At 43.4% G+C, this 15,127-nt stretch overlaps 1 protein-coding gene across 1 annotated transcript in view; it reads left to right on the forward strand.

The window, feature by feature from the left end:
* The first annotated feature begins 10,700 nt into the window (after positions 1-10,700).
* The window catches only part of TRAPPC10 (trafficking protein particle complex subunit 10), a 42,224-nt gene continuing 37,797 nt past the window's right edge, over positions 10,701-15,127 (forward strand). The window contains exon 1 of the mRNA XM_080576739.1: positions 10,701-10,931. Coding sequence (XP_080432865.1) covers positions 10,838-10,931 — 94 coding nt within the window. The 5' untranslated portion in view covers positions 10,701-10,837. The remainder of the gene's footprint in view (positions 10,932-15,127) is intronic.

Raw genomic sequence — 15,127 nt, forward strand, 5'->3', positions numbered from 1 at the left:
GAAGCGGCACCCACATGGCTGTAGACCCACATTTGCCTCTCTGGGGCAAGGCTCACGGTGCCTTTCCATCTGAAATATGTTGTTCAGCACAGCTGACAAATACTCTGCAACACAGGATGGTAAAAATAGTGGACGCTTTGCAGCGCTGCTAGAGGACTCTGCATGTAAGCAGCATCAGACCTTGGAAATATTTACAGCCTTATTACTGAGGGGCTGTGGAGTTCAAAGCAAGAAGCAGTGACAGACCTCGTTGTCGTTTCTCACACATCGATGTTATCCCTTGTTTTATGGCTGTCTTAGTAGCTTTACTACTGAGAGCATCAACGATTAACGGGATCAGATCCTGAAACAGAAGCTTGCGACAGAAAAAGCCTGTGTTGCCTGTACGTAGCTGTGATCTTAAACATTATGGTACTGCTGTGTGCTTGGCTGCTTGGTCCACCTTCTTCTCTGCACAATCACACAACTGTGGCAGCTCTCAATTTAACCCTCTGAGGGGTGCTGCTATCATGGCATTTAAGGCATCAGGCCTTGTCTTCAAAAGGGAAGGTTAGTGATAACAGAGCAAATTGCCATTTGATGGTGTTGTAAGGAAAAACTCTCCTCCTGATGGGACTGGCTCCTCTGAGTGCTTCAAATGCCGAAAACCCGTGTAGCCTCTGGGCTGTACTGCAAAACTAACTTCATTTCATTCCTCCTATCCAGCTAGAGGTTAAACCAAACATCACTTTTTGGGGACAGAGAACGAGCCAGTGTTCATGTCCTCTCTCCTTTGGGAAGTTACTACCCCATCGACAGGGGTCGAGGCAGAAGCACAGGCCTGAGTGGCATTGCCGCCTCCAGGAGAGACAGGAGCAAAGCACGGCTGTTCCTACACAGCTCTCTTGGTACAGGGGAAAGGTGTGAGACTAGCACAGAATTCTGCATAATGTAGCTAAAACATGGCTGTCTTGTGCCTGTTTTCAGGGCGCTGCAGTTCTCTACGAGCTGAGGGATATATGGAGTCGGGGGGCACACATTTGAAATCACAGGATTTAAAAATGAAAAGGCAAGAGCACTTGTAGTCATGAAATCAGAACAATGATCTCATTTGAACTATTTTCACAAAGTAAATCCAAGAATGTGACCATCTCTCTGTGCTCAGTTTCTGTTTTTTACTGCTCTGGGGCCATATTTTACTTTACACCTGCTCCCCAAAATGAGCGCATCTGACATCTTCAAAATCAGATTCCTGTGCACACACACAAGCAGTCCTCCCTCTGCCCCAACTTCACCCAAGGATGCAGTGTTTGGTTCTCTCTCATGTCACTGCAGAACACCGTGCTACTTGAGCAGAGCAGGAAAAAAATTAGGACTCTGAAGTGGAAGGCTCCTGCCTCAAAATTCACTTCTAGGCTTATCCTGATGGCTCTCTGGGCCTCTTCTTCAGACTTCATTACTGTGGTAATACTTCCATTTTGCCACCCAGGGAGGACCTGCGTAAGGTAAGCTTGCAAGGGAATCTGATTTCTAATTAATATTGCATTTTAATTTAATAACTAATAGCTTTTGACACGCTAATTTTGAAATGAGCTTTCCCCTGATGAATTTAGAGAAGAGTATTTAAATAATGGTGTAACTCAATTTAAGAGTCCTTCCTTCCCTTTTCTCATCAAGTTTTAATTATACCTTGGACCTGTGAGCTCTTCCCCAGGCTGGTGTGATGGACAAACAGAAGTATTTATCGCCTGAAAAATCAAATTAGAAATTTTACAGTCTAGCTCGTAACAACTTCACCTGTCCTCTTTAGAAGCTCATCCTAAGCAGGAGGATAAATGAAGAGGAGGAGTAACAACCCACAATTACTCTGTTAGGATATGTTTGTGCAAAGATGTAATTAGTTGGTAAACGCTTGTTTTATGAATGCTTCAGTACGTTTTCTAAAGTGACTTCTAGATATGACCACACACCTACTTCCCTAACAGTTTGTTAGGTGAGAATAGGTGTTTGTTTAGGCATACCTGTGAATATACACTGGATAATTGTCTGCCATCCTGTCTGTACAGTAGCCAGCTGAAGGAGTACGAGTGCATGGACCACAGTGTACAGCTGTTAACACAACGTCAGCAGCAGTGGATTACCTCCAGAGTTGCAAAATGGGAGTTCTTTGGCTGTGGCACAGGTTGGATAAATCACGGTCTCTTTAAGCCTCCACTGCAGGTCACGACAGGTTGCTTGTGTCTGACGACACAGTCATCTCGCGCACGATGATAGCAAAGCCCCAGTACTCCAGTTGTCCATGGGAACATCCCCTGATGGTGTCTTTCCTTTTCCCTAAGTACAGCCAGTGTTCAAATTTTTACCTTTCTCAGCTTCTAACTCCTCTCAGGGTAGTTAAACTTTCCTAGCAAAGCCCAAAAACTACTTTGGGGTGTGACTGCCCTGGGACTCCGCCTTGGACTCTCTCCCACTCCTGGCATAAATGAGAAGGAAATTCCTCATACGAGCCTCTTCTCTCGTGGGCTAGGATAATTGCTTTCCATTTTCAGGTAGCAATATCTGGCTGATCTGCAGTAGGTGCTATGACTGCACACTCAGCAGGGCTGGTTAGTATGAAAAAGGGGGCTGCTGAGGGAGCGGGTTCAGAGGCAGGTAATGCAGACAAGTGGCATCCACAAAATGCTGGGGAGAGTGTCAGGTGCTATTGCTTTGGATCTTGAAGTTCGAGACCAGCTAAGTAGCCCTGGGACCTCACTGGTGGCAGCTGAAGTGCTTCTGTTTTGCGGCTTGGGCCCAAGACTGACGTCCTGAGAAACTGGTGGGGCTTGAAGACCTTCTCTTTGTGCTGCCAGCTGACTTTGTTTCTGCCTGGGGAGGAAGCATGCTGGCTGAAAAGTTGTTTGGATTTCAGCAGAGCTGCAAAAGGCTGTAAGATCATTGCAGTATTGCTAGTTAGTTTCTAAATAAGTGTGAGCGACTCAGGAAACATACACGTGATGTGCTGGGGTGAGGAACAGAAGGCAAGTATGAGGATGGCTCAACTGCAAACATGACTGGGTCGCATTCCTCTGATCTTCAGAATTAACTTGGAGTAAAAGATGGCCTGTCTACTCTTTCCTTTTCTTTCACTTCATTCATGTGGTATAGAGGGAGAAGTGCGTTTGTTTGCACCACTGGACACCTATCATTATCCTCCTGAACATAATTTGAACAACTTCTTCTTTACCAAGGTGGATAAGTGTACTTGTAACATCCTCAGCATTTGATCTGTGAATTCAAATGCTGTTCTCCTCATGCCTGCATGGTAAAGCTGCCTCTGATAACTCAAACTTGCTGCCTTTTTGTAGCATCTTCCCCTGATGAGCAGGATTTTTGAGAGCTATTCAAAGCAAGCTACTTGGGAGAAGAGGAAGGCTTGTCGTAAGGAGTGCTAGAAAGAGAAATTTTGCCAGGAAAGGAAATCCAGGTTTCTTTGAGTCCCACAAAATGAAGACTGATATTGAAAAGATTATAATGATTATGGCGGAGAAATAGCATTCTACTTATCCTCCCTTCCAGGCTAGGCAGCATCTCCCTCTCCTTGCTGCAGCTGCTCTGCCCTGGCTCGCAAGCCAATTTTTCTGTAGAGCTCCTTTCTTAAATTATTTCTGTTTCCTTTTCTCTTCACTTATTCAGGCTGCAACTTTTCCCACATTGCCTCGGAGGTTTGTCATGTCACACACCACTTCCACCTTGTCCCTCTGCTTTGTCTTGGAGGTCACTTAGGGGTTCCCCACCTGCAGCTCTTCACCAAGTACTATCACTTCCCCATACCTTCATAACCGTCTGGTGACGTCTAGGTAGTTCACACAACACATTATTTTCTGCTGCTGAAACTCAGACAGACATCTGAGGAGGGAATGAGAATACTCGTGAATAGAGCTGGTACGGAAATGGATTCCCCATACTGCTTTGTTGCTATTGAATTTCAGTCAACTACTCTTTCTCAACAATGCGAAATAAAAAGTCAAAGTTATGTTTGTTATGTATAGCTAAAGACTTGTGGCTGACACTAATTTAAAAAGACAAGATGCTTTTTAAAGTGTTAATTTTGAAAAACAATTCACTTTACCCTATTATAAAAGAATTTTCCCAAGTGTCAAAAACCTAATATTTTCTTCTATGCTTTTGCATGTGGCTGTGGATTTGTAAAATCAGTTAAATGAAAACAGACTTACCTACTGAAAACTCACTCAGTTAAAAATAACCTACTGACTGTATGCAGAAGTGTTTTAGTGGCCATGACCCAGAGATGACAAAAAGTTAAGAATGACTCCAGCATTAATTTTTAATTGCTTTTATATAAAAATCCATTAATCACAGAGTGAATTCACCATGCTTTTTTCTCTTGTAGTACAATAGTGCAAAAAGCCATTGCTAAGCTGATATCAAATGGGCCTATCAGTGGCTTCTGGTTTCAATGATATCCTAACCTTAAAACCTCAAAGTCTAGGCAAAGAAATACAAGTACTTTAAATGCAGAAGAATGACTTCAGTTAGTTATTTAATGGGGCAGACATATTGTGTCTCATTTTTACAGTCGTTTGATTAATGGGAATGGTCTGAAAATGCCTCTAAAGATGATGACGTCTGTTGACAGGGTTTGTGTATTTGCAAGTGTGGTTCATGGGTGGGCCACAAGCTGGCGGCACCAGACTACGTGTTCTGGTGTCACCGCTTTGACAAAGTTGACATGAAAGCATAAAAGCAGATATTTGCTTCTGTGTCTGACTCTTCGTGTAGCTCTTACTTTACTTTGGGGTAGGGCTTCCTTTAGCACTTGTATAAACCTTAGTTACAGTTAATAAGTAAACCTTTTAATCCCAAATGCTGTACAGAATGAATTAGAAGAGCAACTGCAGTCCATCTCACTGGGAGTCCACAAACTTCACTATTCATTTTTCCCAAAAAATTCATTATCAAAGCTGTCAGAGAAAAATGTGAGAAATCGCTACAAACAAGGATTTCTGTTCTAACCCAATCATCTGGAAAAATCCCTTAAACTTTTCCCATAGGTAGAAGTTGACGCTATCTTGAAGAAGGAGGCTTTCTATAAAAATTCCCCTTGATTTTTGTTGCCAGACCTCACTATAGTCCAGATAATGATAAACTTAGACATTGTAACATTCATTCTGCCTGTGAAGCATCTCTTCTGAGTCAGACAGGTTTTTGAATTTTTGGTAACATACCAAATGTGTAAGCTGTCTCCTAACATTTCATGGAAATCCCAGAACTGTTCATCCGCCTACAAGCTTCTGTTTTTAATGGTGGTGATAACAAGTCGAAGCCAAGGTATTGTTGTATGGATATCCCTGGCATAATCCTACACTAAGCAGTCTCAGGAAAACCAGCCCAACCTGTTAAATGACTAGATGCTGTAAAAACAAGAGAAGCTGGGCACAGTTTAACCGGTACTAATTTTTGTGCCTACATTGAAGAGTTCTGGGAAGACATCTTCGAGACCATCCACACAATTAAATTAAAATTAAATCAAAAAGTTTTCATAATGATGATCTAAACCATTTAGATACGGTCCTGGGTCTGGCTGGGATGGAGCTGACTTTCTTCATAGCAGCCGTGTAGCACTGTATTTTGAATTTGTGATGAAAATGGTGTTGATAACACGCTAATGCTTTGGCTACTGCTGAACAGTGCTTGCACTGCATCAAGGCCTTCTCTTTTTCTCACTCCTCTCCTGCAGTGAGGAGGTTGGAGAAGGAGATTGGGAGGGGACACAGCTGACCCAAGGGCCATTCCATACCATATAATGGCACGGTCAGCAGGCAAAGCTCAGGCAGAGGAAGAAAAAGTGCTTTCAGCTTCCAGGGTGGCTGCTGTTCTGAGACTGGCTCAGCATCAGTCTGCCTGTAGGAGGTGGTGAGTGATTTTCTTCCTTCATTTTTTGTCTTTTTCCTTCACCTATTAAGCTGTCTTTATTTTGAACTGTGATTATTTTCAGGTTTATTCTTCTTATTTTCTCGCCCCGTCCTGCTGTGGTTGGGGTGGTGAGTGAGCCGCTGAGTGGCTGCTCTGCTGCTGGCCAGGGTCAACCCACCGCATGAAATGGAAAGAAATGTTACAGCGGGGCTAGACGTAGAGAATAAAGATGTGCTTTTTCTTGAAATATTATTTGGAGGTCACCAAATAGGAGCAGCAGGATATGTGGATTAGAGGGAACAAGGGATTTTATGCTCGTGCTTTACTGTCACTGCTATCAAATCCTGGGATCCTAGGATCTACCATGATACTCCGAGGCCTTCGTTATCTTAAAGGCTGTCAGGCAATCAGTCAAAAATTGGAGAAACAGAATCCAATTACACCGCTGTTTTGTCTCCATCCTGACCAAAACCTGGCACGAGAATTTTATTTTCCTCCTCTCACACCCTTGCCTGCTGTGGATCGTTTTCCTTCCTCAACATCATTCTCTGTCTGTTTGTCTTCTCTCTCTGCCCCTGCCCAAAATAGGACAGTTGATATAATCTTCAAATGCAGCAGGAAGATTATAAAACATGGGTTCCCCCCTATAACAGACTTTCCATCAAAACATAAGGGAATTAGGGATATAATTTAACTGCTTTCCTTCCTTTTTTTCCTGCATATTTGAAAGACTTTCAACAAGAATTGTCCCAGTAGGGCCCCGAAGACTGACATCATATGTTAGCATTTAGTGTTGTAACAATGGGCCAGGGTTTAATTAACCTCCTAGCCCTTTGGGAGACCTGAGACAGAGGATCCAGTTCCTCACAAAACCACTGCTGCTTCTCTTGCAGTTATTGAGCTCATTAATCTCTCTGATACTGTACTTAGGCCTACAGCTATATTTTATTTTGGTCAACTTAAAGTGCTAAATATTTTAGAGAGATAATGAAATTCCTTGTCCTGCCTTGCAGAAACCATCATTTAAACAAAACAGTAAGAGAAAAAGAGCTGAAAGGAAAATGAGGAAATGGAAATTCAGGAACAGAAAGAGGGGTCAAATATGTTGACTTCCTGCATTTATTTGTCACCTGTGACATGTGGGTTTGCATTTCAAAACATACAGAACAGGACAGAAGGGAACAAAGAGAAAATTAACCCTTTAATTGTTGACATTAACCACCATATGATTATATATATATATATATATAGCACATCTCAAACCAGCTCCTTGCTCTGACACAACCCCATCTTTCAAGTCAGACTTCATCCCTCCTCCAGGAGGAAGAGGTCCCAAAAGTCACAGAAACTGCCCATGAAACATCTAGCCTGACACAAGCCGTATAGCATGAGTCATGTTATACTGATGGGACTGCCTGATGGCAGTGAATACCGGCTATATAAATCTTTTACTCATCAGTAAGAGCAAATATTACAGTGGAACACTAACAATTGCAGCCATGAAAACTTTTGATGAAGATAATTTTAAATTCTGTATGGCGCCCTACAAATCCCACTCAGAGAGAAGAGAAACTGGGGGAAAGTGACCAGGCTACAAGATCAGCGTGGATATACAAAGTAAAAGTAGGAGAAATAAATGTCAGCTATCGCTTTTGAAACAGTTAATACTCAAACTGCAGTAAAAGGAAGTTATCACGAAGAGCAAGCACAGTCTGCGTTTTCAAAAGTGACAAGTGAGTTTGTGTCCCTTGTTTTGGGAGAGAGAGGGAGCTCATTTTTCCAAGTTTGCTTTATCTCAGGCACCCTGAGCCCTGGTCCTGTAAGCATCCATCTAAGGGAGTCACGGCCCCCGTTCAGACCGCACACTGCAGGTGCCCTTGTCTAGAAGCCAGGCTGTTGAGTAAGGAGGGAAGGAAGAGATGGTGCACATTGCTGTTTGCACCAACCTAAAATACAGACAAAGCTGAGATGCACACTGGTTTGGAAAACAGAAGTCTCTTCTTGGTCTGGAAATGTGCATGGAGCCCATTCATCCATTCTGACAGACGTCTCCTAGATTAAACTATTCCATTACAATGCACCTCAAAGTCAAGATCCTTCACAGTGGTGACCTCCTTGGTCCCTGAGCCTATTGCTATAACAGATATGATAATACTCATGCTTAGGAGAAGCATTCACGCAAGCTCTGGCTGGCTACAAACTGCCCCAAGTTCGGCTTCTCCTCTCTCATGGAATCATCATTTAAAGAGCTGATATAATTCAGCTACACTAATGTGATCAGGGAAAGTTTCAGGCACCTAACGCCCAACAAACTGAGACGATGAAGAGAACTTGCTGACTGCTTTGCTGAAGACCACACCAAAGAACATTTTTGTATGTGAATATAATTCTTTCTTGCCAAGCAAGGTTGAAAAATTGGAGAGGACTGTAGCATCATGATGGCCTGGTGCAAATGAGATTTCTTGGGAGTCAACCAATCTTGACTTGAAACATACATGATTACCAGTAGAGACAGCATTTTGGACACTGTGGAAAAGGAAAAAAAAATAATTGCGATTCAAGTGACTTCTCTTTCCCTTTCTGAAAAGCAAAATCCCATCCATTCATTTCAAAATGCAAGGTAAAAGCAAAATGTTGTTGAATGCCCAATTACCAAATGCTTTTTCTCTGTACACTTTGCTGTAAAAGATATATTTTTTTTCCATCAGAGATCAGTCAAATTCACTTTTCAAATTTTTTTGGTGATTAAACATTTGAGATCAGAGTCAACAGTTTTTTTCTGTAGTCTTCTAGATCTTTTCTATACTAGTGTCTCTGTCTCTTTTTTTTTTTCTTTTTTTCTTTTTTTTTTTTTTTAATGGGGGCAGGGGAAGGGAAGAGGTGAAGATGTGGGAATAAACCACAAGCACAGCTGTATTTTGCTTCACTTATCAAAACCAGCTAGCAAGGCTAGGACGTATTTTGGTTCAATGGAAGCATCTATATTGCAACTACAAAAACTAATGAGGAGATTGAATATTTATGAAATTCTGTGGTGATTAAACCCTTAATCCCACTGAACGACTGACCTTAGTTCTCATCTCTGAGAAAGGGGAGATTGTTGGAAGAGATTCCTACCTATTTAACCAAAGTTTGCCTGTTTTCATACCTGCGTTGTTTACCTCTGTGCAGATAGCCAATTTGACAGATGAATGAAGTGAGTTACTTTAGAGTTGTCTGGAAGGAATTAATCATTTTCTGCATGTGCATATAACTGTTTTCTGTTTCAGCAAACCACATATTTGCCACATATTTATTAGTGATACTGTAAACTGATACATAAGTGCTTTCATTTTTTAAAGAAAATCGTTGGGTTATAGAGATGTGATACAGCTTGATTCTCAGAACACACACACACACAAAAAAAAACAATTAAAAAATATTTATGTCCAGCTGCTCACTTAAAAATGAAGATCGGATATAACATTTTATTGCGCTGTATAAGATTTTTAAAGTTTTGGACTTGTAAAGAATTTTGTATTTGACTGTGCCAATGAAACAAGTCTTGTTATGACTAAAGTGAAACAGAAGTTCTGGGCAAATGCCAATAAAAATGTTCAAAGAATTGGAAATGATCATTAACATGCCAGTGTACTAGAGATAAAACCGAAAGTATTCACCTGCTGTATGGGACAAGACCTGTTACATGGATGCTGTAATTATTTTTAAAGAACATTACTGGCCAAGCGCATAGAGTTAAGGTTGTGCTGAACGAAAAACCTAAACAATGTGCCTTCTGTACATACTCAAAGCACCTCAGCACAATGTCACTGTGCAGTAAACACTTATGAGTAATACACTGGTATTTATAGCACTACCTCAGATTGCATTTAGCTTTACACATGTATGGAGCGTTTTTCATTTTTTTACCCTTTATGGCAGGCAACTTTATAGCATGGCCTTCTGTATCTTAATTGCTTCTGTTAAAGATCGGAAAGTATAAATTCTTTAAGTTTAGGGTTCTTGATTCTGAAGAAATTGCACATTTCCAAGGCGAACAGTGGATTTATTAGAAACAAATCAAAAGAACAGGATCTCAGTGTGCGGTACAGAAAGTGAACTTTATGAGTATTGAAGTCTAATACAAAGAAATTAGAACTAACAGAGGGGCACTAGTATATTAACCCTACACATGCAAAAACCTACATTATAAATACTTACGCTTTAACGGCTGCATGTGAATGCCCTAGCTACTACTCTTTGCTCTGGGGTTGAAATATGGCCTTTGGCCCAGCCTTGCCCTCGCATCCCCTCCACCTCTACGTACCCACCTGCCCACGCCAGGCTCACACCTGCTCCAGGACACACCTAATCACAGAATCATTAATGTTGGAAGAGACCTCCAAGATCACCTGGTCCAACCATCCCCCTACCACCAATGTCACCCACTAAACCATGTCCCTAAGCACCATGTCCAGCCTTTCCTTGAACACCCCCAGGGACGGTGACTCCGCCACCTCCCTGGGCAACCCGTCCCAATGCCTGACCGCTCTCTGAGAAGAAACGCCTCCTAATTTCCGGCCTAACCCCCCTAATGAACCTCAGAGCCAGCTGCCGGGCGGCTGCGACCCGCACAGCACATCTTCCAGACAAAAAAAACCCACCCGGGGTCGCTTGAAGAAGCCGCCCCCGCCCTCCGCCTCGCTGCCCACCGCCCCGCTCCCCGCGGCCGCGCCCGGCCGGGCGGCGGCGGCGCTCCCCGGAAGCGGTAATGCTCCGCGCCGCTCCAGGAAGCGGATGGGCCCTGCGCCTTCCCCTCCGGAGCGGCGGGGAAGGAAGGGAAGGGAAAAGAAGGGAACGGAGAGCAACGGGGGGGCCCCGGCGGCAGCCCCCCGGCGGCGGCGGCGGCGTCTCCATGGCGGCGGGCGGGCGGGGGAGCCGCGGCTGAGGACGCCGCCCGCTCATGGACCCCGCCGCGGCGGCGGCCGCCGAGGAGGAGGAGGGCGGGGAGAAGCCGCCGGTGATCTACACCATGGAGAACAAGCCCATCGTCACCTGTGAGGGCGCCCGGCAGCGGGGGGTTGGTGGTTTGGGGGGAGCGGGGGTCGCCCCGGAGCGGGTGGGCGGCTGCCGGCCGCTCCTTCCAACCCCCCGTGAGGAAAATGGCAGCGGGGAGGGGGCTGGGGGCAACGAGGGGGCTGGGGGCACAGAAGAGGGGCTGGTGGCACCCGAGGGGGGCTGGTGGCACCCGAGGGGGGCTGAGGGGGGCTGATGGCACACGAGGGGGTCGTCTCGAACTGGGGGTCGCCCCCTGGTGCCGTGGGGCGGTGGTCGGTAAAAACAAGTGGTTAGGGCCGTCGGGTGCTGAGGGGAGGACGTGGAGGTATGGCCATGAGGGAGGGACACGGACGTATGGCAGTCAGACTCGAGCCTCAAACTTCTGGCTGGTGTGGCAGTGCGCAGGGTGTCAGGAGGAACGAGGCGTCTTCTGCTGATGTTAAATTTAATCCGTGACTACCGCGCTTTAGTTTGATCTCAGCTTATTCGGCACGCCGCGGTGGTGAATTAGCCCTTCCAGGTGTCAGAGGTAGGCAGCCGGGACGCCTGGACGTCGGTCCGGATGGAAAACGCGAGCCCCTGCGCTCTCACAGGGGTGGAGGGTGGCACGCAAAGTTCACGTAAAGCCAGCACGTGAACTGCAGCTGTAAGGCTGCCAACGCCACGGGACGGCGAGCGGGATCGGCCGGAGAATGCTGCGCTGGTCGAAAGTAACGCTATCGGTGGCACAAGAAACGAGATATTTGCGTTGTATCAGTAAAGCACTGGGAATGCTTCACGCGCTTGTGCAATAGAAACTTGTTTCATAGTTGTGTGTTGTCTTAGCGCAGAGTAAGCATTATTTTTTGTAACCGACAATTAACATCTTCGATATTGGTATTTAGAAAAATATCCAGCTGCAATTACACAGTACAATTGCAGAATTCTCTGTGTGTATATACACTATTTTCTTCAGACTCTTGTTTCATAAATGTGCTCTTCTTAATCTTTCTAATTGATTTTGGATGCAGTTCCTAATCTGAAGTCAGTGATATCTGGGCTGAATGTGCAGTACTCATCTACTTCAAGATACCTTTGAAAGCCGTTTCACTTCAGGTGAAAGATGGAAAAACGTGCATACTGGAAACGTGATGGATATCGTTGCCATCCTTATTGGTGTTATGGTACTGCTCAGGCTGTGGTGGAAAGCATTTTAGATTTGCTGGTTTTAGGTTGTATCCAGAATCGGAATTGGCATGTGTGTGTGTTTTTTGGGGGGGAGGAGATGGGGTGCCTATCAGTCCTTACTGATCCTGAATGATTAGAATATGTAAAATGCCATTCAGCCTGTTGAAGTACATGTAGTTTTACCTCAGGGTTGCTTTTTTTTTGTGGTGTTAAATGCAGGAAAGAACTTTGGTCTCTTTGCACAAGGAAATTTTGAAAATCCCAAACATTAAATTTCGTCAGTTTCAGTCAAACCCAATTATCTGATTTTAAAAATAATTATGGCTTTCACATATGAGTGTATTCTGAGGTTGCAAAATATTTCGCAGTCATCATCAAACAGTATGATGGCAGCATATCTACAAATGAGATGCAAGGTGACTGTTATATATCACTTGTGCACCTTGCTGCTGGACTAAAGGAGTCATTCCTGGGGCTGTGAACAACCGTGACAATAGTGTCTTTACTGATGTGGATTGCAACGGATGGTCCGAGTCAACTGAGTACAGAAAATAAAGCTAATTGGGCAAAAGTGCTCAGAGATGACCTCTCTGGTGAATGTAGTAAGAGTGACTTGCTATCATTTTTAAACTAAAACATTTACTTTTAATGGTGGGAATGCATTTTGCTTTAGCTGCTTTAGTTTCCTTTCTTCTCTGTCCAGAGAAGATGACTACTTGGAGACTATGGAATTTCAAATAATTGCATTCAACATAAACGACTTACTTGAGGGAAAGCTTTTCTGACCATTACAGCGCTGGTGATTTATGAGGAGATGAAGTGTGGTCTTTCAGGACAGGGATTGTTGACTCAGATTTGGTTTGTTGGAAAATACATTCAGAGCTACAACATTAGAAGCTGCTCAGCCAATACAACTTGTTTTATTGTCCTGACTTCAGGCAGTTGAAGTTGTCCGGTGTAATTGCTCCCCCCCTAGTTAAAACTAGTCATAATTAAAAATAGTCGGAAGACTATATGAAGGAGGAGTGAAGGTTAAGTGAGGTTGTGTCTCGGAACATAAGTATTTCCTTTTGCTACAAGACTTAGATTAATCTCTGTCAGGTAAATATTTGTATCATGAAATACTCCTGTTAGCTTTCAGGGTTTCTTATTAATGGAGAACTGAAGAGAACAGTTTGTGGGGTTTTCTGGAATGAAGTTGTTTTCAATGCTGTGCATACAGTGATGTTTTGTAAACAAACGTTTTTATCTACTTGAAATAAATTTGAGAGTACTCTGAAAGGCGAGCTTCTGCGGAGAACAAACTGGCCAAGAGTTGTGTTTTCCAATCCGCGAGTTTGTCTGTATTGTAAAAGTACTCATTTGCTGCATTGGTACAATCCCGTACACAGCAGTCTATGTATGTATGGGCTCTGGCCTGCAGAAAAAAAAAATGGTATCTTCCCTGGGGCTTGTATAATTGATGCCCATAGCAAATGCAGTTTTTGACACTACTCTTTCCATAATAATTCCATATTTTTTTTCCCTTGGGATATGTATGTAGCTGCATTAGTCTTGTATTTAAGGTATTTGTATTGCTGGAGAATTTAGATTAATAGAAGTCAGTTCTGCAAACCAACAGCTTCTGAAGGCATTTCCTCTAAACAAAGCAGACAGCCTCATTTTCAAAGCGTGGAAAAAGCAGTATATTCACAGAAAGATGCAGTTCCTCTGTTTTTTTTTCCCCATGTTCTCAAAGTGGCAGCATCCCATGTAGTGCCAGGTCATTCCCATCAGTTAGATCTGAGTACCACGAAGGCTCCTTTCCAGATCAGCTTGAATCACATTTTTATACTGTCAGTCTGGAACCCAGTAGGGACCATCACTGTCCAGCTGTGGTTGTTCTCACTGTGGCACATTACTTTACAAACTGATGAGTCAGCTTCTAGCTTTCTCACTGCTGTAGAAATATTGTTTTTAACATCGTTAATTGTTTTTTATTTGAAGAGGCAAGCTGAGTGTTTGCCTCTGGCATCTTGAACTTAGGTACCTTCTTTGCAATATTGACTTGACGTAATCTTTAAGACGATGCAGAGTGCTTTCCTAGGAAACCTAAGCAGTGCTGCTTCCTTCTCTTTGGTCATATCTTAAATTTAATTCGAAAAAGTCTTTGGAACATTTACATAATGTTCAGGCAGATATATACCAACCAAGTCTTCTGATGGAAGAACTTGTCGTTATGTACCTGGCTTGCGCTTAAATTATTATCTTTGTCATTTTCCATATAAAGAGCAAGTTGAAGACTGAAGACAATCCTAAATGAAATAATTTAATAGGATTTTCCGAGCTTTCTTACCAAGCTGTTCTGTTGCAATTATTCCCATGTAGTTGTTGAACATTCCTTATCAGCTTGTAGCATCTGTTTTTTTTATATATATATTTATATATAGCATGTGTGTGTATTTGTTCTCAGCTGTCAATACTGTTGGTAGAAAGGACTTGATATATCTCTCTGGAGAGAAGAGGGTGCATGGATTTCATCTGATCCACGTGCAGAATGTGCACATTCAAGGCAAATGTGCACAAAAGCAAAACCATCAGCAAAACCATTGCAGGCCTGCAAATGGGAAGTGTTTGTAAATATCTACAAGAACAGCATAAACAGGAAAGACTAATACAAGGAAAGGGGATGCGGGAGGAATTTCACGTCTCTTTGGAGTGTAAGTAAATGCTTACAGTTAAAGATACTGTTCTGGACTGGAAGAGCTTGATTCAAAATGTCTTTGTAGCTAGCAGGCAGAGCTATGAAGATGCGTTGAACAAGAAGTGGCCCATGTTGGCCAAGTGATGAGCGTGGTTTGCCGCTAGTGAGACCCTTCAAACAGCTGTACCCTGTAGAAGCACGTTCTCTGGTCTCAAGCAGGACTCCTGGCTGCATTGTAATTCTTTACTATTGTCTCAATGATCCAATATTATTCTGTATTTACATCTAATTAACTTCGTCATGAGAAGAGGCAGCATATTCTTGTTAGCATAAACCCCTGTTTTG

Source organism: Anser brachyrhynchus (genome assembly GCF_964034855.1).
Source record: "Anser brachyrhynchus genome assembly, chromosome: 1".
Lineage (NCBI taxonomy): Eukaryota > Metazoa > Chordata > Aves > Anseriformes > Anatidae > Anser > Anser brachyrhynchus.